Raw genomic sequence first — 27,252 nt, forward strand, 5'->3', positions numbered from 1 at the left:
ACATATACCCTGGTTTCTCTTCGGATTATAGAGGTTAAACAATAAATTGAATATCTAGGCAGGCGAGCTGATGGAATTTTCATTTGCGGACTAGATCAGAGTTTACAAAGGGGTGGCCTGTAGACCAGATCTGGCCTCTGCTGTGTTTGTTTGGCTCAAAGAATGCTTTTTAAGAATACAAATTGATTTCCCGTGTTTAAAAATTGGACAGTGATGCACAAAAACTGGATTTTTGTCTTAAAGAATCAGATCCGGTAACATTGGACTTAAAGTTGGCTAGGACTGAGTTCTGGCTACCGCCTTTCATTGATCTTGTGTACGCCAGGTCACCACAGGCCCACAGCCCCTGATCAGCACAGCCCACCACCCTTATTATTCCTTCTTCTTTAGAGAATTACCCAACTGGCCCCTGTAGGCATTTGGGTTTGTGATCCTGGAACCAAAGGTTTTTCCTTTCCAGCTGAATCAGATAAGAATGTCATATACATACTCACATTTAAATAAAGTATAATTGATTTTTTAAAACTTTGGGTTAAATCTGTCTTTATAGCAGTGGTCATAAAAGGGTAAAACAGTGGAGAAAAGTAAATAAATGTGAATGAAAAAATAGCCATACCATAACACATTTGAATAGTTACTGAAGCCTCTTTTGTGTTCTTAAACCCTTAATAAAAAAAAAATATATTGTTTGTGTTGGAGGGGAGAATTTAAGTAAAATGTGCAGATATATCATCATGCTGCAAACTGAAACATGTGTACACTTGGGACTGACAGCTCCTCATACTTATACCTGGTGCAGCTGAAACACGGGGATCTTGGCTTGGCCTCTGTTTTCATCTGGAAATCCAAGGCAGAATGTCCGTGTATCTCACCCTTGTACACAGCCATGACAGGAAATCGTTTCCATTCTGCCTGCAAGCCAGGTGACGCTTCATCACCAAAAAGAGTATAGATGACTTCCCAATAGGAGTCAGCCCGTTGTAACTGTGGTTGATTCTCCTGACCATGAAGTATTATGATCGAGGCTGTGTGAATACATTAATAAACGGTGCCATGAGAGCACGCTTTTGCACCAAAGGAAATACAAGAAGACACTTTTTTGTCCTTCTCTCTTACGTAGTATTCCCGCTGTATTTTTTCCCGTGATTCCTACATAACCACTGTTTGAACTTGGGCATGTTATCTTCCATAGGCTACCTTTTTTTTTAATGCATTTAATCATTGTGGCCCACAGTGCCTCTGGAGTCACTGTGTTCACCATGCAATGAATTAACTCCTGTGCCAGAAGCACTCTGTGTAAGCCTGTGTCTGGGAGCATTCTCTGTGTAGAAGCATGACCTGTGAAAGCCAGCATGGAAGAGGATTTATGAGCCTCTGCTCAACGATGCCTTTAGTCAAAAATGTCCATAAACTGTGAGTGCTGCAGTTAGGGCTCCATAGTAACTTCAGTTTAATATACTTAGTAAAAATCTGTTCAATTACCAGCATTATCTGTTTCAATGCTTTTTAAACTATTGCTCTTTAGATGCTCTATTTTTAAATATTAATTTTTACTATAGAAATAAAAGCGTAATAGTTTTCCCTTCCTTGTACATGTTTAGAAGGCAAGGTTGTTGTTATAGCAACAACTAGACAGGGCTGAGTTTGACAGATTTCTGATTGCAGATGTATATGGGAACAGTGCAGTTTGCTTATTTTTTTATCATTAAAAAAATTTACTACTGTTCTTGACAGCCTGAAAGGGTGGGATGGGAGTGGGGAGGGTGGCTCAAGAGGGAGGGTGTGTATATATAATTATGACTGATTCTTGTTGTATGGCAGAAACCAACACAACATTGTAAAGCAATAATCCTCCAATTAAAAAATAAATAAAATTAAAATTTACTGCTGTTCTTAGAAATCATGTTATTAGCTGTTGCTCAGAAACTGTCTTTTTGCTCAATACAGATCTCATTTTAATCATGTTTTGCAAGATAAATTAGTTATAAGTAGATGTATCTTAAGAGAATGTTCTTTTCATTACTTTCTTTGCTAGATAAATTTTAAAAAATCTCATTCCCTTATCTTAGCTAAAATTTTGTAGCAAATTACATGTTCTCTCAAAACTTATGGAAAATACACCAGGCACATAAATTATTTCAGAAAGTAAAAGTAGTATATTTGTGTTTCATAAGACTCTGATAACTATTTTATGGCAATTGATATAATTTGATGTATATAGTACATTTCAAGTTTATCGTTACCAATCATGTCCTTTTTGCTTTTAGCAATGAAATTGTCTACTACATAGCGTTCTTCTGTCTTCCTTCTGAAAGTGACATTATTTCTGAAACTGTGGCTTAGCAATGAGAAGGAAAATGATGCCTTTCTTACTCTAAGGAAGGAAATGGAGTGTAGTATGCTAGAAAGTGCTGTGAAGTGGGACAAGGAAATGTGGGTGCTGGTTCCAGCTGTGCTGTAATATAAATGTTTGTTAAATGAACGGATCAATAAATATGAGACTTTGGACCTCAGTTTCCCAACTGTAAAGGTTAGAACCTAGAGTAGATTATCTCTGTATCTCCTGCTAACTCTAAAATCTCCTTATTCCACGTAAGCAGTGTCTCCCTTCTTGATGGAATCCTTCACTGTGAAATAGACATCTCAAGGATTGTTATAATGGAATGCATTAGTATGTGTTAGTATAATGATACTTAACCTATTTTTTTATTGTTACCTATTGTTAATCCATCTCCCTCTGCTTGGAAGGGCTTTCCTGGTAGGTTAGCTGGTAAAGAATCCACCTGCAATGCAGAAGACCCTGGTTTGATTCCTGGGTTGAGAAGATCCCCTGGAGAAGGGCTGCTTGGAAAGATTCCTTACATATACACAGGATGTTAGTAATGGGAGTTGGGAGTGAGATCTTGATTTTTTTTATACCTTTTCTAATGCTCTAAAATGTGAAATTAGTTTCCCTGAATTATTTGGTCCAAATCTGAAATAGAAAATTTTCATACATTTTTATGCTAGTCCCAAACTCAGTTCTTAATGCAATGAGCTATGTATCTATACATTAATTTATCTGTAGAAAATATTGCTTTCATGTTCTAAAGCCACTGCTGTTGTTGTTCAGTTGCTAAGTTGTGTCCAACTCTTTGCGACCCCATGGACGGCAGCATACCAGGCTTCCCTGTCCTTCACTATCTCCCGGTGTTTGCTCAAACTCATGTCCATTGAGTCAGTGATGCCATCCAACCACTTCATTCTCTGTTACCCACTTCTCCTCCTACCCTCAATCTTTCCCAATTTCAGGGTCTTTTCCAATAAGTCGGCTCTTTGCATCATGTGACTAAAGTAGTGGAGCTTCAGCTTCAGCATCAGGTCTTCCAATGAATATTCAGGGTTGATTTCCTTTTGGATGGACTGGTTTGATTTCCTTGCTGTCCAAGGGACTCTCAAGAGTCTTCTCCAGCACCACAGCTCAAAAGCATTGATTCTTCAGCACTCAGCCTTCTTTATGGTCCAGCTCTCACATCCATACATGACTACTGGAAAAACCACAGCTTTGACTATACAGACCTTTGACGGCAAAGTGATGTCTCTGCTTTTTAATATGCTGTCTAGGTTTGTCACAACTTTTCTTATGAAGAGTGGCCATGCCACACAATCAAACTCATGCTTGGTGGACGTTTCCCATGCTCTGTTTATTTTGTGTGAAACCTCTGTTTCTATAAATACCTGCCCAGGAAAGCTCTGCAAGAACGTGTCTCCCTTGAATGAGAGAGAGCTAGGTTGAGAAAAAGATGGAGGAAGCGGAGATTCCAGCTTATCTTGAATGAAGGTTTCTGGTGTTTTTATTTTATTTTGTGCTTTTATTTTAAATCAGTTGCCAAAATACCAGATATGTGTGTGTGTTAGTTGCTCAGTCATTTCCGACTCTTTGTGATCCCATGGACTGTAGCCCGCCAGGCTCCTTTGCCCATAGAATTCTCTAGGCAAGAATACTGGAGTGGGTTGCCATTCACTTCTCCAGAGGATCATCCTGACCCAGGGATTGAACCCAGGTCTCCTGTATTGCAAGCAGATTCTTTACCATCTGAGCCACTAGGGAAACCCCAATACCAGATAGAGTTACATTCAAATGTAACTGATTTGGTGGATTATAATTCAGACTCATTAAAATTATATCTATGAAGAATTTTTAATGATATGGCAAATTGTTTTTAGTACAGTAACTAAAAAAAGAAAATTTGCATTATGATTTGATCTCAACAAAAGGGAAGTAAACACACAAGTATATTAACTGTGGGGTTTTTTTTAGATTATAATATTATTTTATGGTGATTTTTCTTTCTGTATTTTTGCTTTAAGAAAACAAAAAGTTCAGCCAATGGTTTTTAAAAAATTTTAAATGCAAGTTATGTTGTGAAGTTTTGGTTTTTGTGTTTGTATTATTGCAAATTCGGATGTTCCCATTGTCTCATGATTCCGGAGGAGGAACAACTCAGATTCAGCTTACCCCACACATCTTAGTAGGTCATGGTTCGGTTGTAAGGTTGAGGGTTAATTAGCATCAGTAATGGGAAAGAGGGTCCTAAATATCACAAGGGTCAACAAATGCAGGAGATCCCACCAACCCTTTTATTTATGTGTTGGGTACTAACTCCTTGGGCTTCCCTGGTGGCTCAGATGGTTAAGAATCCGTCTTTAATTCAGGAGCCGTGGGTTCAATCCCTGGGTCAGGAAGATACCCTGGAGAAGGGAATGGCTACCCACTCCAATATTCATGCCTGGAGAATTCCATGGATGGAGGAGCCTGGTGGGCTACAGTCCATGGGGTACCAAAGAATTGAACATGACTGAGCAACTAACACACACACACTAACTACATACAAGAGATCTTCAAAAAATAAGACATATCTCAGGACTTCCAGGTCTTATCTCATAAGACATATCTCAGGTCCAGTAGTTAAGAATCTGCCTTCCAATGCAGGGGTTGTGAGTTCAATCCCTGGTCAGGGAACTAAGACTGCACTCACTACAGGGCATGCCACAACTAAGACCCAACACAGCCGAATAAATAGTTTTTAAAAAGACATATCTTAGAATAAAAGAGCCTAAATGTCTTTTGCAGAAAAGAGGCAAAAATAAAAGTCTTATGTAATGAGAAAGCTGTATGAGGGGTAATGACACATACGTGGAGTGGTCAACTCAGTCTGGGAGAATCCAGAGGTGATGCTTGAGTCTAGAGTTGGGTTAAAAGATGGAGGCAGAGATGCATAGGGAACCGCTTATAGAAAATCCTTTAGCATGAAACTCAGTGGTGCTTCTGGGGATTATGATTAATTTAGTGACAGTGGACACTGAATATAGAAGAGATGAAGAGCAAACACGGTAAGGAAATTGTCAGGAGTAAAATCGTGGCTGTCTTTGAATGTTATGCTTAGTAGTTTGGCCTTTGTCCTCTGTATGACAGGAAGCCATTAAGAGGTTTTAAGCTGTGGATTTACACTTGATTTGCCTCTTAGAAAGATGCCTCTAGTGCTGTGGGGAAGGGGTAGTGAAATGAGAGGCTCCAGAGGGGAGATGCTACCACCATCTGAGCCTGAGGTGAAGCTGGCCGGAATCGTGACAGAGGGAATGAAGAGGCAGGTGTGGACTTGAGAGACAGTGAAATCCCAACCTAACTGGCCCAGTAGGCTGTTGGGGGAGTCGCGTGAAGGAGAGGGGAGACCGGGAGGAGCCCTTGGGTCCTGGTGCTCAATGGAGGTACCCTTGGAAGAGGGATTTTGGGAGGAGGTAAGGGGAAGTATGTATCAGTTTGAGATATGAAGTTAAGGGGGGTTTTTTGTCCTTTCTTTTTTCCTTCCCTTCTGTCTCTTTCTGCCTTTCCATCCTTCCCTTCTGTCTCTACCTTCCTCCTTCCTTCCTTATTCCCTCCCTCCCTCCCTCTTTTCTTTCTTTCTTTTCTTTTCACTCAGGCATTTAGTCATTCAGTCAGCCTTTATTAAGCCCTCACTGTATACCATGTGCCATCCCGGTCACTGCTGTAGGTTCATTATAAAGTAGGCCCATTTCTGTGAATTCTCAGCCATGAGGGGGACAGAGGCCGTTTCCACAGCCACAGTCACCAGGTGTCTCTGACCAGGACACAGCTAGTCAGACCGGAGACTACTTAACTCCTTTCAAATGGTGTTGCATAATACGTGCTTTTATATTTGGAAACACCTCTAATGGCCATTTTCTTTCTAGGTAGTGCTATTACTTCTGTTATGTTTCTGAGAGAAAATTTGAGAGCCTCGGATTTAATAGGTAAGTAATTATTTAATTTAGATAATTAAAGCTCGATTTGATGAGGAAATAACTAATCCTATCCATTAAAAATGTGTGCTTTAAAAGCAAGGAACAAATTACTGCAATGGATATAGTGTCATCTAGAGGCGAACGTTATTCTGCCTCGGAGTTGCCGTCTGCTCTTTGACATGAAATACGTGCGTCTTCATTGAGGCCGCTGCCCAAGCTATTGACCACAGCAGATCATCATTACAGTATTATTACTATTGTGAATGTTATGAAAATTTTATGAATGTAATAAAATCCAAGAAAACATCTGTGTTACCTAATAGAGTATTCCACTTCAAACGACATACTTGATAGATTGTTGCATGAAGGGACTGCATGAAAATGAAAACCACATCCAAAAAGTAGATGTACCAATTAACTACCTAATTTTTTGTTAGCCTTTTCCAAAAGTAACATAGAATATTGATCTTCAAAATTTTATTTAGAGGGAATTCCCTGGCAATCCAGTGGTGAGGACCCCACGTACTCACTGCTAAGAATATGGGTTCAATCCCCAGGCAGGAAATTTAAGATCTCATAAGCCGTGCAGTATAGCCAAAAAAAAAATTTTTTTTTTTAATTTAGAAATACAGCTATTAATGAAAAATCACAGTAGCCTTACTGGCTGTAAAAAATATTTCTGCTGCACGGCAAAGCCATCACATATTGATTGTATCTTCTACCTCTTGTTGGAAATATCACTGATGAGAAGAATTATAAAAATTCATATTTTCTTCCTTGACAAAATCCTGTCTGAATTACTGCCGACATATGATAATGAGTATGAGAGTTTAGGCACTTTAAATAAAGCCACATCTACTCAGTTCCAAGGAGATCATATTAAAGAAAAAACTGTTTGAGTTTAAATGTGACACCAGTGTTCGTATGTTGAACATTTGTTTCCCTGATCCTGTTTCCCTTGAGCCTAGTGTCTTGAAGTTTTCACTTTTTCTTTTTCCTCCTTGATTTGATTCTGCTAGTAGAGTTTTTTAGTCAACACTGTCAAATTTTCATGGTTAAAATGTTTTTCCAAATGCATTCATATGTGGATTGTGGCTTTTCAAATACATTATTTTCCTATACTCTTTTTTTGTACTATGGTTATGGCCTCATTTGGGGACGTTGTATGGAATCAGAAATAAGAATGAGCAATGCCTGAGTTTTATAGATTAAAGCAATTAGGTCCTACATTATGTTTCTCATTTATCAAAAGTCTTATGGAAACTTTAAGTCGTTTAATCTTACGTATGTCATCTTTTGTAATTAATGGCTGATTAATGTTTAAATAAATGTAAGGTATTTAATGAAGTAATACAGATGGATATAGAGGAAGTCTTGCCAATTATTATGAACCCTTGTGATAAAACGATGATTAAGACAGAATCCCTGCCTTCAAGTAATATGGTCAATGATCAAATGTATACAAAAATACATTTTTTAAAGCAGAGAATAATATGTATTATAATGCCTGAACCGTTATTTAGAACAGAGTTTCTCAACCTCAGCGCTACTAACATTTTAGGTTGGCTAATTCATCGTAGGGGGACGTCCTGCACATTGTAGTGTGTTTAGCAGCATCTCTTTTGGCCTTTACCCATTCGCTGCCAGTAGCACACTCTGCCCCAGTTATGACAACCAAAAATAACTTCAGACATTGTCAAATCCCCCTTGGTGGGCGGAGGGCAGGCAAAATTGCCTCCGGTTGAGAACCACTGGTTTAAAATAAAGAGAGATTACTCTAGCTAGAAAGCTTAGAGAGGATTTTCTGTAGCACAGATACCTATTCACAGCTGAATAGGACAGGCATGGACCACCTCCCAGCATTTGGAGGATGGCAAACAGAGGGAATAACGTGAGCACTGTTGACAAACGTACGAAAGTCAAGACGAGCTTCTATGTAGTACTGTGCTATAAGCACTGCCAATGAGGATTAGGAGAAAAATCAGTGAAAGTCATAGCTATAGGAAGGAAAGAAATAGAAATAGCAATATGTGCCAGTGATTTGATTATATTCTTAGAAAACCCAAGATCAACTGAACATTACTAAAAGCAGTAAACTAGTTCAACATCAAAGGATATAAAATAAACTCACTCTCAAGGATTCAAAGCTGGATTCAACTTCTGCTATCAACTGTGTGGCCAACGTATTACTTAACTTCTCTAAGCCAGTGTGCTGACAAATACAGAAGACTATTTTAAGGGTCAAATTGGATAATTGATACAAGCACTTTGAGACATGGAAAGCCCTGTTATTAATAATAAAATTATTATTTCTATGATTAACTTCATTCCTAAGAGGTAATACTAAAAATGTAAGAAATAGGAAATACACTCACATACACATGTAATTAAAAAAAACACCTCTATTAATTCTTTGATTCTTTGCTAATTTTTCTTACTTTAAAAATAGCCAAGATTTATTAAATATCTACTTCTCTCAGGTGCTATAAGTGTTTTGCATGAACCGTCTCATTTAAATGTAGGAACATTCATTTATAGATTGGCTTTGTTGTTGTTGGTTAGTCGCTAAGTCATGTCCAACTCTTTTGCAACCCCCTGGACTGTAGCCCACTAGGCTCCTCTGTCCATGGGATTTCCCAGGCGAAAATACTGGAGTGGGTTGCCATTTCCCACTCAAAGAGTTATGTCTTTTTTGCTAAATTACTTAATCCCTTTAAGCCCCAAATTTCCTCATCCTTAAAATGAAGATAGTATTACCTATGTCATAGGATTAAACAAGTATATAAAACTTGTGCATGTAAGACTCTTGGAAGAGGGTTTGTCATGTAATATGTCCTCAATAATGGCCACTATTATTATCATAGCTATTAATACCACCACCCACCACTTTGTGCTATTTCTTTATGAGAGAAAACCTTGATTAGGATATTTTAGTGAACTTTTAATAACATTAAAGTTAACATTTCCTTCAACTCTGAGTTTTTTTGCCTTTTACCTGAATGCTTGGGAAATATTGAGAGCAGGAGGAGAAGGGGACGACAGAGGATGAGATGGTTGGATGGCATCACTGACTCAATGGACATGGGTTTGGGTGGACTCCTGGAGTTGGTGATGGACAGGGAAGCCTAATGTGCTGCGGTTCATGGGGTCGCAAAGAGTCGGACACGACTGAGCGACTGAACTGAACTGAATGCTTTTTGAGCAGGGATTTATCTGTTATCATATTTGTATCATACTGTAGTTAAAAGTGATCAATTTTTGATTAACATCACAGGAATAAGAAAGGATATAGTCACTGATTCCATACCCATGCCTCCGACAGCAATACCGTATGATTATCATGATTTGAGGTGTAATAACCCTTTTCAGGCTTAGGGAAGGACTCTACCCCAACCATCCTCAGTAGTGTCTTAGGTCACATACATTTTCTTGGGACCTATATTGTTGTTGCCTTGAGAAAACTTGGCTTTTTCTGTTAAAAGCTAAAAATGCATTGTTTTTCCTTTACAGGGACTAAAACCAAACAGGGAAAAGAGTAGTTAGTGGCATTTTGTACAAAATTAACATATAAGCATGCTAAAAATTAAATTGTCAAAATGTGTAAAAGAAAATCATTTATTTTTCCCTGCTTCAAGCAAATGAAAGTTTGTTTTTCATGATGGAACAAATGAAGATTTTTTTGGACCATGTGGAAACAAGCTGAACTAATTTATTGCCAAATGTTGATCTGTGGCTATGAAGCTTTTCACCACTAACCTCAAAAAAATGACCTCACAAACGCTATGTCTGAAAGAAATCGCCAACTATTATTAATTCAATGACAGGCTTTGGACTGTGCTCTGATTCTTAGTGGATTAATAACTTTAAATTATTGTAATGATTATTTTTCCTCTAAAATGCACCAAAATTCTCTCCCCTTCAATCAGCCAAAACTATAGTATTTCCCCCTCTCTTCCCTTAGTCATCAAAAATACTGAATCTAATAGTCTGTGAGATCCTAGTTGACTTAAGTCCAGATATTGTCATCATAAAAATAAAAATTACATCAGCACTCTCCAGAGACCAGTAACTTGATTATTTCAAGTCACCTATACATGGTTTCCCCATTGATAGAATGTCACGAGATTAATAGTGAGACAAAGACCACTTCCTTCCTTCCTTCTCCCACACCAGAGGTCAGCTTGGTTTGAAGCCAGGACCTAGAATACTAATCTAGCCAAACAAAAATCATTTCTGGTTGAGAGGACAGATTGGCTATTTTGTTTTAAAACTGCCTCAAGAATGGGAGACTTTATGATGGTAGATTCAGAACTATTTAAATTCACTATATTATTTAGATAAGTTAAATAAGCAGGATGACAATATACACCCTACTTAGTTAACTTATTGAAAGGACTGACACTGAAGCTGAAGCTCCAATACTTTGGCCACCTGATGTGAAGAGCTGACTCATTGGAAAAGACCCTGATGCTGGGAAAGATTGAAGGCAAAAGGAGAAGGGGATGACAGAGGATGAGATGGCTGGATGGCATCACCAACTCAATGGACATGAGTTTGAGCAAACTCCAAGAAATGGTGAAGGACAGGGAAGCCTGGCATGCTGCAGTCCACGGGGATCACAAAGAGTCAGACATGACTGATCGACTGAACAACAATACTTTTGAGACTTGCCAATCCAGGGCTTCTTCAGGACTTGCCTGCCTTAAGCCTGAGGAATCTGGAGAGACTATACTGAGGAGAAGGCACCCTTTGGTGTGAAGGAATCCAGTTTATGCTGTGGTGTTTAGTGGTATACCACCACTAAAGCAATAGCTGGACCGCCATTGATCAGGCGGCATATTGCAGTCTCTAAGAAAACCAGACAGTGATGTAGGGTAAGGTCAGGTTAGCTGAATTTTTCAACTCTTGAGGCTATCAGAAGTCCGATCAAGCCAGATTCCAGAAGCTAGCTAAATGGCAGTTAACACTAGCTGGCATTGAGCTGGAGAGTGGGGACACAATTAAAAGCAATTTCAGGTTTTACTTAAGGAGAAGGGTGGGCTGGGAAACTGGATGTCTTTTGAGGAAGAACTCTGCAAGGATTCTAGAATCCAAGGGTTGCGCAGGTGAGGAACTCAGCAGGCTGTAGATGCCGGTGAACAGACGCATCAGAAGGAGCCTGACTATACGCTGTTTTCCCTTCCTCCATCTTTATATGTCAGCCTCCATCCACAAGCATCTATAGGAGACTTTGCAACAGAGCTTCAGTAGCCTCTTGAAACAGAGGCTGTATTCTCACAGCTGGATCCAGTTAAATGTCAGGCATTTCTCAGAGTATAAAATATTCCTCCAAACACTACTTCAGGATGATATAAATGGTCAAATATGTTTAGAAAATATTACAACCATATCCTCCCCAAGGAGATTCACAATGAACACTAACACATTCAGGCTCTCAGGGGTCTTCCAGTAAAATAGCTATTTAAATTTGTTTAACTCACCTCTCTCCAAATAGATTTGAGTTGAAACTTTTTGTGGTGGTGTGTCCCTCTTATGACACTGGGTTCTAGGGAACACCAGTTTGGAGACGCTTTTCTCAAGGAACTTCAGGGCCATTCGGGGCCTTCAGGAACAGCTGCCAGAAGGAGTCCATTCCTTCTGTCCCCTGTGGAGACGCTTCATCCAGCCTCACGTTGTGTTCAGTACAACTCCTGGGGTGCCACTCATTGAGACTACAAGGTGAATGACAGGCTTGTGTAGTCCATTTATCAGCCCCGTTCTGTTATGCATACAAGAGGCAGAAGAGGATAATCATTAAGAACAGGTTACCTAGGGACTTCTCTGGTGGTCCAGTGGTTAAGACTCCACACTCCCAATGCAGGGGGCCCGGGTTTGATCCCTGGTCAGGGAACTAGATCCCACATGGCACAATTAAGACCCAGCACAACCAAGTAGATTAAAAAAAAATATATATATATATACACACATACACACACACATATATAAAAAGAGAGTACGTTACCTAGGTTCCAGTTCAAGCTCTTCACTTAGCCCAGGCAAGATAGTTATTCCCTCTGTGATTCAATTTTCTCATATATCAAATACGGCTAGCAATAGTTTAATAGTATCCAATGTTACATATTATACAGTATACACATACTATATGTTGGTATAGTAACATGCAGTATAGTTATTTTTGTAGGCTTTTTGTAAGAAATATTAGTTATGTTTGTATAAAGCATTTAGAGTATGTTAAGTATTAGCTATTACTATTATAGTTCTTATTATCATCACATTTCTGTGTGATGGTGATCATAATGTAACTCTCATGTCAGCCACAATTGTCTATGAAATCTATAGCTTTGGACACGTTGCTTAAAAAGAATGATTACCTTCCCTTGGCATATGCCCTCCCAGTACACCTAGTCTATCTACTCCAAAGAGCAGGGATGAGCCTGTTTCCCTGTTTTGTATATGACAAGTTTATAGGAAGAGATTTTATTAATACTTGTATCAAGCTGAATCTGAAACGCCCACCAGATCATTGTAGATTTTTATGTGACTTCAGTTATATTTGATGAGAAAATGTATTTGGTGCAGGTCTGGGCATAAGGCTGGCGGATGAGCCCACATCCCTATATCATGGATTGTATCCAGCATCCCGTGGTTGACGACCGCCTGCAGCTTACTCACTGCTGCCTGACTGCTCCACCTCTGGACCCTACCAATAGTCAGCTCTCAGTGCTTTGTGTACTGAACAGACGGTTAGGGCTTCCCTGGTGGCTCAGACGGTAAAGCGTATACCTGCAATGTGGGAGACCTGAATGGCTACCCACTCCAGTACTCTTGCCTGGAAAATCCCATGGATGGAGGAGCCTGGTAGGCTTCAGTCCATGGGGTCACTAAGAGTCTGACCCGACTGAGCGACTTCACTCCCTGAGGTCGGCAGTGGGTAGCAAACATATGCTGGTGTTTCTTCCTGTCTGTATTCTGTCAGTTACATCATTTCCTTTCTTCTCTGTTTTTTTAAGACCAACGGAGAGAGGTCTTCACTAGATAATCAGAAAGTGCTGAGTCCTTCCTGCCCTGTCCTTTCATTTTCAAATTGAGTTGTTAACCCTGTACAGACAGCCCCAGGGACACTCCCTCTAGTCATCTCTAGACCAATATTAGAGATACAAGTTTGGATTAATTTCGAAGTTTGACTCAGATGGCCTTTGACCCTTGGCAGTCAGCATCCTAAGTTGCATTTGTCCCAGGGTCCTTTGTCACAGGCCTCCAGATGAGCTTTCAAACATATTCTGCTTCCCAGGATGGCCTCTTCCAGAGCCAAATTCCTGGAGTCTAGCAGGTATGAAAAGTTAATTTGTGCCTAGAAATGAGGAGACTGTGTCACAGAGGGATAAACAACTCACCTGGCCTGTGCAACTAGCAGTAGCAGTGAGATTTTAATTCTGGGGAGCCAGTCTCAGTTCAGATTAGACTCCCACTGTCCAAGTCTGGACTTGAAATTCAACCATGTCCGTGGTCCAAGGGCATGTCAAGTGCTGCTTTCCTTCTTTTGGTATCTTACACTTCCAGAGCACTCCTTTGGGCAAATGGGCCAACAGAAGGTAAACTAGCAAGTTTTCTAAGTCAAAAATGTGTACCTTTCCAAAGATTGGTGGCTTTACTGAAATAAAAATAGTAGGAACTGTGATGTTTCATATTAGCTTTCCAGGTGGCTCAGTGGTAAAGAATCTGCCTACCAAGCTGAAGACACAGGTTCCATCCCTAGGTTGGGAAGATCCCCTGGAGAAGGAAATGGCAACCCACTCCAGTATTCTTGCCTGGGAAATCCCATGGACAGAGGAGCCTAGCGGGCTACAGTCTATGGGGGTCACAAAGAGTCAGACACGATTTAGCAACTAAACAGCAACAGCAACGTGATATTTCATGCCACTTTTAGGAAACGGTGGAATATAAAAATATTTTGCAGAAATTTATTGAAGCAACTGCTAGTGGCTGTCTGCAGCACTTTTAAACACTTATGAAAAATGTGCACATGACTCATGAAGGAGACAGTAAGTGACATAGGAAAATAAAATGATGCCAAAGAAATAAGCAAATAAGAGCAGTTATCCAGAACTGCCTTCCTAGACGTAGGACGTTGCTGAGATTAAAATTATTAGCAAGAAAGAACATGTGACCTCCTGAGCTGCCATAGAGTTACTCACTAGACTTGCAGTGATGTGAGGTTCACGTGAGAGAATACGTGTGAAAAATTACTTTGAAAGGGACCTCGCAAAACCATCAGTCATTACATTTGTTTTTAACAAACTTTGGAAGGCAGAGAAGATCTGCACTGGTGGAAATGGGCACAGGCCGCACGTGAGAGAGCAGAGGTGGGACAGGGAGGGGTGTGTCAGGGTGTGAAACAGGGACCATGCTGGAAATAACGCCGCCTCCATAAATGGAACACTCTGCAGACTCTGAAAGAACGAGGCTGCCCGACATATAACATGAAACGTTTTCCGAGATGTTCTTGGAGTAGAAAAAGATGTTCTGTTAAGTAGGAAAAAAGCAAGATACAGAAAAGTGTGTATGATATGCTAACATCATTCTGTGTAAAAAAATCAAAACGCATGCACTCTCACCCACGCCTGCCTAAAGCGTCTCTGGAAAGAAAATCTCAAGCACCAGCAGCAGTAGCTCACTTTGAGGAGGGGACCTCGTGGGCCACAAGGACGTGAGAAAGAGTTTCCTTTCACTGATCCCTCTTGTATGGCTTTTGAGTTTTTTACTGTACGCATGTGCTATATATTCAAAACTAAAATTTCAGGGTTTTCCCTGCTGGCTCAGCGGTAAAGAATCCACCTGCCAATGCAGGAGACATGGGTTCGATCCCTCATCTGGGAAGATCCCACATGCCGTGCCACAACTATTGAGCCTGTGCTCTAGAGCCTGGGAGCCACAGCTACTGAGCCACTGGCCACAACTGTTGAAGCCCACGTGCCCTAGGGCCCCTCCTCTTGCAGCAAGAGAAGTCACCACAATGAGAAACCCATGCACTGCAACTAAAGAGTAGCCCTCACTTGCCTCAACTGAAGAAAAGCCCACGCAGCTATGAAGACCAGCACAGCCAAAGATAAATAAATGAAAACCAAATTCTTGAAAAATTAAATTTGACACTAGATACAGCTAGATGAGATAAAGAAATAACTGGCAGAGGAACTCAATATAAATAAGAAATTTAGATTTCACAAGAATAGGTTGGAAGTCTCTGAGATTGTGAAATTGTATTCAATGCATTTATTCTGCTTTACTAAGTTTAGAAAGCTGGGTTTTTAAAATATTGCTTCTTCCTAGGAATGTAATATTGGACAATTATCTTATAAGATCTTTGGTTTCTTCTTTTTTTTTTATTTTGGTCAAAGAAAGGACAGACCTGACCAATAATTTTTCCCAAGTTCTTATATATGGTTTTTATTGTTTCCTTTTATTACAATGCTTAATAATGTATATTGTTTTCTTTTTAAAAATTCTCATTAGAAAATAGCTTTTAAAATTGTGTGTATAATTTCTGTCTTCACAAAGTAGTACTGAATAAATTGTTACATTAGAGTAAGCTTATTTTATAGCTCGTACTATACCATGAATAGCTATTATCTAGCTTGTATAAAAAGTCAAATGGATTCTCAGAAACTAGAGTTCAAAACTCTAAATCATTAGGTTGAGAACAATAGGAAATTGATGTCTTCAAATTATGAGATTGTTTAGACAAACCAAATTGTTTCAGGTTGGAGTGTATGCTGGTTGTAAATTATATACACAACAATGATGACCTCAGTGGTGAAACAGGTTGAATTATGTTTTTAAGTTGTGCTACCCAAAAAATGCTACATAAATCAGTTTTTCTCAGGCTGCTAATTATTAATAAATAAGCAGTTTCCAGTGTTATTTGGAAAGCCAAATCCGCTTCTCTGTGGCCACTTCTCCCCCACATTTTCCGTCCCTCCATTATTATAAGTAATGTTAAAGTGATGACAGTAACACATTCCTACATAGGTTTATAATGTGATATTTTACCAAGCTATCCCTGGAATTCTAGATTTTAAATTAGATCAAGTCAATCTGACTCAGAGTCAGCATTCACTTTGTTATTTCTCCTAAAAAGACTCCAAAAAATGACAATGATTATGGTATTCATTTACAAGAGTTTCAAAGTGTAAAATACCCAAGTACGTGTGTGTAAAGGATCCAAGGTGAGTAAGTGCAGAGTGGACCATCAGGTGATGGATTTCCCCACTCTCTGGGCCCTGCCATCTAGATCTAGGTGGATCCAGAGTCATCATGCACTTCCTGATCCACATGGAAACAAGCAGCCAGGTTGGATGTGTTTCCATGTCTTCATATGCATGTGTTCTGATCATCCCCATCTCTGAGGAAAGCTTCTCTGTAGAGGTCAAGATTCATCTTGAAACGACAGAGAAAAATCAGAAGTTATATGCTACCCCATCCATCCTGTGGCCCTTATATTATCCCCTTCTAAAGGTAATGTTGTTGGGTAAATGCGTGAAGTTCTTGGGATGGTTTGATAGATTGTATTTTCATAGGCATCCCTTGGAGAAGGGAAAGGCTACTCACTCCAGTATTCTGGCCTGGAGAATTCCATGGACTATATAGCCCATGGGGTCGTAAAGAGTTGGACATGACTGAGCAACTTTCACTTTCATGACTTTTACAAGTAATGCTCAGTGTATAGGAAATGTTTACATAAACAAAAAGACTTGAATGGCCCTTTTCAACATGGTTTGTCTTTTCAATTTAAAAGGTATGACGTTGGCATTGGCAGGAACATATCTATTGGTGAACTTTGCTCCAAATATAACTCAGGCTATCTCCGCAAGAACAGTACAGTATTACTTTGTTGGCTGGCAGTTCATGATCTACATGGTAAGAATTCTAAAAATTTTACTATCCCAGAAGCGATATTGTCTAGACCACTGGTACATGGAGATGTTGGAGAGCTACTATAATCTTTTCTTCTCAGTGTTAATAACTCATTAAAATGTAAATATACCTGACCAATATTTGAAACACTAAATCAAAAATAGAAGTACCCCTGTTCCCTGGGTATTCTGTCCTTGGGGATAACTTATCACTGGAACAGTTTCCACAATTTATGGAATTTAATCCAGCAAAGTCCAGAGTCACATATTTTAGGACAACTCAAAAAAACAAACAAACAAAAAAAAAACCTCTCTTCCCAAGTCAAAGGAAAGTACCTTAAGATATACTTTACTTCACTGAATTTTATTTAAGGTAGGTATTCTCTTCAAAAAAGCACTCATAGAGACCCATGCAATAGGCTGTCTGAAGAGAAATTAGACAATACTGAGAGGTGGGGAAAAGAAAAAACAGAATGAGCTGATGTAGAAATTGGAAGCCACTAATTGCGATTTTTTAAAAATTTGATGCAATGACTATGTCTGGTGGGTATTAAGAAAGAATGTGATTGAAATACTTGGCCTATAACTTGTTATGGAAGTCAGTTTAGATTGGAAAATAAGAATATTCTAGGAAAGGCAGGCAGGAAGAAGAAAAATTGGGTTGTCTAGATCAGCATTTAACCAAGAACTGAATTGGTAAAATAGTTGTGAATTCAATAAAAAGAATCAAGGCACACAGAATCATACATTTTTAGGGTTAGAAGTGACCTCAAAAAGCTATCGGGCCCAGTGCTCTGCCTTTAAAACAGGTTCAGTTCAGTTCAGTTCAGTTCAGTCACTCAGTCGTGTCTGACTCTGCAACCCCATGGACTGCAGCACACCAGGCCTCCCTGTCCATCATCAACTACCAGATGATGACTTTACTCAAACTCATGTCCCTTGAGTCAGTGATGCCATCCAACCATCTCATCCTCTGTTGTCCCCTTCTCCTCCCACCTTCAATCTTTCCCAGCATCAGGGTCTTTTCAAATGAGTCAGCTCTTCACATAAGGTGGCCGAAGTATTGAAGTTTCAGCTTCAACATTAGTCCTGCCAATGAACACTCAGGACTGATCTCCTTTAGGATGGCCTAGTTGGATCTCCTTGCAGTCCAAGGGACTCTAAAGAGTCTTCTTCAACACCACACACAGTTCAAAAGCATCAATTCTTTGGTGCTCAGCTTTCTTTATAGGCCAACTCTCACATCCATACATGACCACAGGAAAAAACCATAGCCTTGACTAGAAGGACCTTTGTCGGCAAAGTAATGTCTCTGCTTTTCAATATGCTGTCTAGGTTGGTCATAACTTTCCTTCCAAGGAGTAAGCGTCTTTTAATTTCATGGCTGCAAAAACCATCTGCAATGCTTTTGGAGCCTAAAAAAATAAAGTCTAACACTGTTTCCACTGTTTCCCCATCTATTTGCCATGAAGTGATGGGACCAGATGCCATGATCTTCGTTTTCTGAATGTTGAGCTTTAGGCCAACTTTTTCACTCTCCTCTTTCACTTTCATCAAGGGGCTCTTTAGTTCTTCTTCACTTTCTGCCATAAGGGTGGTGTCATCTGCATATCTGAGGTTATTGATATTTCTCCCAGGAATCTTGATTCCAGCTTGTGCTTCTTCTAGCCCAGCATTTCTCATGATGTACTGTGCATATAAATTAAATAAGCAGGGTGACAATATACAGCCTTGACGTGTTCCTCTCCTGATTTGGAACCAGTCTGTTGTTCCAAGCCCAGTTCTAACTGTTGCTTCCTGACCTGCATACAGATTTCTCAAGAGGCAGGTCAGGTGGTCTGGTATTCCCATCTCTTTCAGGATTTTCCACAGTTTATTGTGATCCACACAGTCAAAGGCTTTGGCATAGTCAATAAAGCAGAAATAGATGTTTTTCTGGAACTCTCTTGCTTTTTCCATGATCCAGCAGATGTTGGCAATTTGATCTCTGGTTCCTCTGCCTTTTTGAAAACCAGCTTGAACATTAGGAAGTTCACGGTTCATGTATTGCTGAAGCCTAGCTTGGAAAATTTTGAGCATTACTTTACTAGCATGTGAGATGAGTGCATTTGTGCGATAGTTTGAGCATTCTTTGGCATTGCCTTTCTTTAGGATTGGAATGAAAACCGACCTTTTCCAGTCCTGTGGCCACTGCTGAGTTTTCCAAATTTGCTGGCATATTGAGTGCAGCACTTTCACAGCATCATCTTTTAGGATTTGAAATAGCTCAACTGGAATTGCATCACCTCCACTAGCTTTGTTCATAGTGATGCTTCCTAAGGCCCACTTGACTTCACATTCCAGGATGTCTGGCTCTAGGTCAGTGATCACACCATCGTGATTATCTGGGTCGTGAAGATCTTTTTTGTACAGTTCTTCTGTGTATTCTTGCCACCTCTTCTTAATATCTTCTGCTTCTGTTAGGCCCATACCATTGCTGTCCTTTATCGAGCCCATCTTTGCATGAAATGTCCCCTTGGTATCTCTGATTTTCTTGAAGAGATCTCTAGTCTTTCCCATGCTGTTGTTTTCCTCTATTTCTTTGCATTGATCGCTGAGGAAGGCTTTCTTATCTCTTCTTGTTATTCTTTGGAACTCTGCATTCAGATGTTTATATCTTTCCTTTTCTCCTTTGCTTTTCCCTTCTCTTCTTTTCACAGCTATTTGTAAGGCCTCCCCAGACAGCCATTTTGCTTTTTTGCATTTCTTTTCCATGGGGATGGTCTTGAGCCCTGTCTCCTGTACAATGTCACGGACCTCATTCCATAGTTCATCAGGCACTCTATCTATCAGATCTAGGCCCTTAAATCTATTTCTCATTTCCACTGTATAATCATAAGGGATTTGATTTAGGTCATACCTGAATGGTCTAGTGGTTTTCCCTACTTTCTTCAATTTAAGTCTGAATTTGGTAATAAGGAGTTCATGATCTGAGCCACAGTCAGCTCCTGGTCTTGTTTTTGCTGACTGTATAGAGCGTCTCCATCTTTGGCTGCAAAGAATATAATCAGTCTGATTTCGGTGTTGACCATCTGGTGATGTCCATGTGTAGAGTCTTCTCTTGTGTTGTTGGAAGAGGGTGTTTGCTATGACCAGTGCATTTTCTTGGCAAAACTCTATTAGTCTTTGCCCTGCTTCATTCCGTATTCCAAGGCCAAATTTGCCTGTTACTTCCAGGTGTTTCTTGCCTTCCTACTTTTGCATTCCAGTCCCCTATAATGAAAAGGACATCTTTTTTGGGTGTTAGTTCTAAAAGGTCTTGTAGGTCTTCATAGAACCATTCAACTTCAGCTTCTTCAGCATTACTGGTTGGGGCATAGACTTGGATTACTGTGATATTGAATGGTTTGCCTTGGAAACGAACAGAGATCATTCTGTTGTTTTTGAGATTGCATCCAAGTACTGCATTTCAAACTCTTTTGTTGACCATGATGGCTACTCCATTTCTTCTGAGGGATTCCTGCCCGCAGTAGTAGATATAATGGTCATCTGAGTTAAATTCACCCATTCCAGTCCATTTGAGTTCACTGATAACTAGAATGTCAACATTCACTCTTGCCGTCTCTTGTTTGACCACTTCTAATTTGCCTTGATTCATGGACCTGACATTCCAGGTTCCTATGCAATATTGCTCTTTACAGCATTGGACCTTGCTTCTATCACCAGTCACATCCACAACTGGGTATTGTTTTTGCTTTGGCTCCATCCCTTCATTCTTTCTGGAGTTATTTCTCCACTGATCTCCAGTAGCATATTGGGCACCTACTGACCTGGGGAATCCCTCTTTCAGTATCCTATCATTTTGCCTTTTCATACTGTTCATGGGGTTCTCAAGGCAAGAATACTGAAGTGGTTTGCCATTCCCTTCTCCAGTGGACCACATTCTATCAGATCTCGCCACCATGACCTGCCTGTCTTGGGTTGCCCCACTGGCATGGTTTAGTTTCATTGAGTTAGACAAGTCTGTGGTCCTAGTGTGATTAGATTGACTAGTTTTCTGTGAGTATGGTTTCAGTGTGTCTGCCCTCTGCTGCCCTCTTGCAACACCTACCATCTTACTTGGGTTTCTCTTACCTTGGGCGTGGGGTATCTATTCACGGCTGCTCCAGCAAGGCGCAGCTGCTGCTCCTTACCTTGGACGAGGGGTATCTCCTCACCGCCACCCTTCCTGACCTTCAATGTGGGATAGCTCCTCTAGGCCCTCCTGCACCCACGCAGCCACCGCTCCTTGGACATGGGGTTGGCCCTCCCTACCGCCGCCCCTGGCCTCGGGCATGGGGTTGGTCCTCCTGGCCAACGCCCCTGACCTCGGACATGGGGTAGCTCCTCCGGGCCGCCGCCCCTGACCTTGGACTTGTGTAGCTCTTCTCAGCCGTTCCTGCACCGTTGCAGCCTGGCACTCTCGGCCGCTGCCTCGACCTCGGATGTGGGGTAACTCCTCTTGGCCACCGCCCTTCGGGCATGGGGTCCTCCTGGCTTCTGCCCCTGACCTCGGATGTGGGGTAGCTCCTGTCAGCCACACTTAGTGCTCTGGTTGCAGCTGCCCGCCTCATACACTACACACCCTTTAATAAACTAACTGATTTCCCCTCTAAACACCACCAAAAATGTATTCCCCTCTACCCTCTCAGCTCCCAGTCACTCCTCACTCATCATAATGTGGTAGATCCCTCCCCAAGAATTGCTGGATGGAGGTGCTGCATTGGTCCTGATCCTTCTTGCCTTTTGTGCGGCGTTTTCTGACAGCCCACTCTCTTCTCCTGGCGTCGCTCTTGTCCCGGGCTTCTTCAGTTTGTTTTCCCTGTTTCTCTTCCTCTTGTCTGAGCAGTCCATCCCAGGCTCTTGGTGGGCACCTCCTCCCCTTCAACATCCTCTTATCTTTCCATGCTGCACAACCCTTCCAGGGTTTTCTGGAGTGATCTCATTGCCTACTCCACCACCATCATTCTTTAGAAAGACTTTCAAATCCAGACTTGCATCTCCTTCTCAGATCTCTCTTGACCCCAAAGCTATGTTTTCATCTGTCCGCTTATTACCACCGATTCAATGAGTTTGAGCAAACTCCGGGAGAGAGTGAAGGACAGTGAAGCCTGGCATGTTACATTCCAAGGGGTCTCAAAGAGTCAGACACGACTGAGGGGATGAACAACAGCAACGTATTCCTTATTCCTTTTTGGATATCCCATAGAGTCTGCAGGACTAACATCTCAAAAACTGAACTCAATATCTTCTCCCCTAAACTCCCTCCTCTCTTAAATTGGAAGGTTCCCCTTACCCTCATCCTCCAGCAAACTTTAGGAGTGGGCTTTCCAATTCAGAGTAGGCTTCCTCAGGTCTGTCGTACTTTGTCCCCCCTTCCGTCTTTTATCTTCCTACTTTCCACTGTACCCAGTCCTTTAACTATTAAAGCTTTCATCAATCATATCTAAGCACTAGAAGGACTCTGAGTATTTCGTGATAGTCTAGACTTGAAGTCCTACCAACACATTATTATTCTTTGCCTACAGGCAAAACAAATTCTTCATCCGGTAAGAAAAGGGTCACAGAGTCTGTAACCAGAAAATTAAAAGCCTGCACTGAATCCTTTGGAGATTAAAGATGCCTCAAGACTTATTTCCTGGAATAAACAGCATTGTTTGATGATGATGTATTTTATATTGTTTTAATACCAGAGAAAACATTTTAAAAGAACAAATCTACTTTTTTAAGCCTTATAGTTCCACAAAAATGTACGCTGAAGTAATTGCATTTTTCTGTTTTCCAAAGGTAAATCTTAAGTTAATTTATTCACAAATTCATCCAACTAATTTAGTCACCTAGAATATAGAGGAGAATTCCTGAAGCAGGAATTTTACAGTCCTGGGAGAGACTCATATTTCTGTAAAACAATGAAAGTATATTTGAAAATAAATGTCACCAAAAATGCAAATAATTACAGATATTTGTAAGACAGCATAAAATGAACCTTTAATAGAGTCACCTTTGAATAACAATATTGGCATTAGACTCTTAGGGGAATAGATCGATATTATCTTAGTTTATCTCAGTTTGGAATTTAATCCATTATATGTTACATCTCTAAAGACTCTAGAAGTTATCAATTATATACTAAGATCTTGACTTGAAGTTTGGTTTTAAGTCTGTTAACATGTACATGATTAATATTTAATCCTTCATCGTGCCAGGTTCTGTACTTTTTCTGCAAACCATGATTGCAGAGATCATAATGATAGTAATTAAGGCAATTCTTTGAAGAAACGTTCATCTAACTGTTTTTATATTGCATATTATTTATATGGTGGTTGTATTATATCTTGTATTTGTATATTACACCAAGTATAAATACAACACCTGAACTGCCTTTTGAGACTGATCAAATAAGCAGTAAAATGAATGAAAATATTTTACAATCTAAATAAATTTTACATATCTCAAAGGGGGATTGTAAAGTCATATTATCGGAGAAGGCAATGGCACCCCACTCCAGAACTCTTGCCTGGAAAATCCCATGGGTGGAGGAGCCTGGTGGGCTGCAGCCCATGGGGTCGTGAAGAGTTGGACACGACTGAGCGACTTCACTTTCACTTTTCACTGTCCTGCATTGGAGAAGGAAATGGCAACCCACTCCAGTGTTCTTGCCTGGAGAATCCCAGGAACTAGAGGAGCCTGGTGGGCTGCCATCTATGGGGTCTCACAGAGTCGGACACGACTGAAGCGACGTAGCAGCAGCAGCAGCAAAGTCATATTATAGACCAGCTAAGGGCATCTCCTTTAATCATGTGTTTAGCTGTCTCAGGTCAATATCCATCTTCCCTTTAAGGATTACATGAAGTGGGAGCCTCAGAAACAAGGCCCAACCTCTGAGCTGGGACTCTTTGGGGAAGGAAGACAATTTGAGAAGCCTGGTGTCTACTACTCAGAGAGGAATGAAATGTCCTTTGCTCAACCACTAAAACTTACTTTCCCACCTGGTGCTTGCCAAAAAGCAAAAATCAATCAGGTTTTCAAGGTCAAACTAGCTTGGAGAGATGCTGTGAAACATACGTGGCCCCCTGAGAAATTCATCATTTCCGTTAGCACATTAAAAACTAGAAGTCCTTTAGGGAAGAGTTAGATTTAACCTTGTTAATCCTGCCCTGCCCAGGCTTATTTGACCACGAGGCCCTTTTCTCAATGGGCCTTTAGTTGAATAGCAACTATGAATACCTCGGCAGAACCCACATGAGGGGCCGTGGCTCTGAGTCTCAGTTACTCTGTGTTCTTTGGCAGGCTTGATTATGGCTGGCTAATTTTTTTTTTTTTTTTTTGCATACCCAGATTTCCCCACAGACTATTCTCCTTCACAAAATAATCTGCATGGTGCTCATTTTCTCTCCACCAGAAAAAAAATAAGCAGAAGCAGGGGCCCAGCCAGTCGTTTGGTGTGATTTTCTACCCCAAAGCCCATTATTAAGTCAGCCTTTCCGGAAAAAGCGGCTTCAACCCACCAGCAGGTGTTAAAACCTGAAAGGAGAAAACTCTGTTTGTGTAAGCCCTCTGTGTCTGGTGCATGAGGTTCACCTGCTTGGTTGTCTGAATGTAAGAAGCACTCACAGGTCTGCACTCAGACCCACTTCTGCAGCCGAGGTCACCAACCTCACTGAGCAGGTTGAGCCCTGTGCCCGCTCCGACCATGTTGCATCCTTCACCCGGGCTGCAAGCAGCCCTAGACATTGGCAGATGGGGAAGCCCAAGTAGCGAGGTTCAGTAACTTGTCTGAGGTCACATAAATACTAAGTGAAAGAGCCAGAATTCAAAACCAGGTGGACCACTTCTGGGGTACACGCTCCAATTCATTCCCCACCCACCTCCACACAGAATCAATACAGGCTGACCTCCAAGCATCAGACCTTTGTCCAGACTGGGCTTTAGAGAGAATCTTTGCAGAGCCCATTTCTTTTGGACAAGGACACTATATCAAAAGCTACACTTTCAGAGAGAACTTGAGAAGATGAGATGACTGCAGGCTTGGTACTGGGAGTGGGGTTTCCAGTGGTGAAATGTTGTGTATCTCTCTTGTCACACCATCCCATGGACTGCCAGTGCTCTTTTTGCCACTGAAAACAAAGTGATTGTTATTGTTGTTGTTGAGTCGTTAAGTTGTGTCTACTCTTTGTAACCCCATGGATTGCAGCACACCAGACTCCTCTGTCCTTTACTGTCTTCCCAGAGTTTGCTCAAATTCATGTCCATTGAGTTGGTGATGTTAGCTAACCACCTCATCCTCTGCCGAAAACAGGGTGAGGAGTGCCTTTAAATTCAATTAGAGAATGAATCCAGAAAAACCCAGAATCAATTCAGAAAACTCATCCTGAAGATTTTGTTACTCTGGAAAGACTTCAAGTACCGAAACCTGAATTAGTTTCCTATGTTTCCTATAACCAACTGTCACACAATTTAGTGGCTTAAAACAATGCAATTTTATTTTCTTAACAGTTTTGAAAGTCAGAGATTCAACATGGGTCTCATGGACTAAAATCAAGATATTGGCAGAGCTGTATTCCTTGCTAGCGCCCCTGGGGAAGAATCTGTTTCCTTGCCTTTTCCAACTTCTAGAGGCGGCCAGCATTCCTTGACTTGGGTCTTTCTCATGTTACATCTCTCTCTGACCGCAGCTGGGAAGGTTCTCTGCTTTTAAGGACCCTTGTGACTACTCTGGGCCCACTTGGACAATCCAGGATAATCTCTGCATCTCAAGGTCCATAGCCTTAATCATGTCTGGGAAGCCCCTTTGCTGTGTAATATAACATGCACACAAGTTCCAGAGACCAGGGCATGGACATCTTGAGGTGGGGTGGGACATTACCCTACCTACCAGTGGAAACCCCTCTGAGCCTTGGTATCCTTATCTGTAAAACGAGGATAATAGTAGCACCCACCTTCTGAGACGGTTGTGAGAATTAAATGAATTTGTACAAGTAAAGCATGTGGAGAGCGTTCACCCTGTGCTGTTATCACTTCTGGCCTCTGAGATAGCAGTGAGCAAAGCTGCTTCTTCTGGGTTGCAGCAACCTGCAGAAGTCACAGCTTCTTTAATACTGAATTTTTGTTCAGAGAGGAGGGAAAATGTTACTAAGAAAAAAATTAACATTAACTCATGCGGCTTGGATATCTTACTCCTGGGAGCTCTGTGATCTCTTGCCACAGGACAGAACCCAGGGGCAAATAACAGTCATTCTGTGAATAACAGAAACTCATATTTTATTGATCTGAAATCATAGAGATGAAGTTTGCAAAAAAAGTCACATGTGATTTTTTTAAACTGATAGCTACCAAAATCCCCCGCAAAAAAATAATCGGCATGCTAACAGGTTGAGCTAACATGCTCTATGCCTTGGTGTAGGAGTGGCTGCCTTCCCTCCAGCCACAAATACCATGATCCCAAAGGCTGCTGGGAGCTGTCTGTAACTGCGTCACGTGAGAAATGGACTCCTCTGGTTGAGGGGAGACCAAGCTGAGAGGGATGTTTCGGTTTTCATGGCAGCTTTCGGGAAGGTGAAGAGATAAGAGTTGAAAAGATTTTGTAGCACAACCTGATTAAATTAAAGGTCTGGCAAATAAGTCCTATAAGAAAAAGTTAAAATAATTGGTTTCATTTGCCAGGAAAAAGACAAGACTAAGGGATGAGTTAATCTTCCGTATTAGATGAAAAGGTTTTAAGTGAGAAAGATATGATCCTGCTGCTTTCCATACCCACAGAGGATTAAAGGGAGAAACAAAGCAATGGGTGAAACCTTGAGTTGGAACAAGAGACATTTGTGTTTATTTAGAAAAGACTCCATGAGTAAAATGCAATCCTGAAAGTAGTGAAATCCCCAACTGCTGGGGTCCAGCCCCGGCTGATCCAGGGTATTAGAAGGAGAGAGAGCTTCAGCGACCTATTTATTTAAATATTCATTAAAGATATAAAGAGTAATAGAATGAGGATAGCTCAGTAGGAAAATTCAGTGGAGAAAAGAGGCTGAGTAGCTTGGTTTACGCA

At 40.8% G+C, this 27,252-nt stretch overlaps 1 protein-coding gene across 2 annotated transcripts in view; it reads left to right on the forward strand.

Annotated features, from left to right (window-relative positions):
• The window catches only part of NIPAL2 (NIPA like domain containing 2), a 91,146-nt gene that overhangs the window by 38,997 nt on the left and 24,897 nt on the right, over positions 1 to 27,252 (forward strand). For both annotated transcript variants that reach the window (XM_070802855.1, XM_070802856.1), the window contains 2 exons: positions 6,232 to 6,291; positions 17,075 to 17,196. In XM_070802855.1, coding sequence (XP_070658956.1) covers positions 6,232 to 6,291; positions 17,075 to 17,196 — 182 coding nt within the window. The remainder of the gene's footprint in view (positions 1 to 6,231; positions 6,292 to 17,074; positions 17,197 to 27,252) is intronic.

The sequence above is a fragment of the Bos indicus genome, chromosome 14 (genome assembly GCF_029378745.1).
Source record: "Bos indicus isolate NIAB-ARS_2022 breed Sahiwal x Tharparkar chromosome 14, NIAB-ARS_B.indTharparkar_mat_pri_1.0, whole genome shotgun sequence".
NCBI lineage: Eukaryota > Metazoa > Chordata > Mammalia > Artiodactyla > Bovidae > Bos > Bos indicus.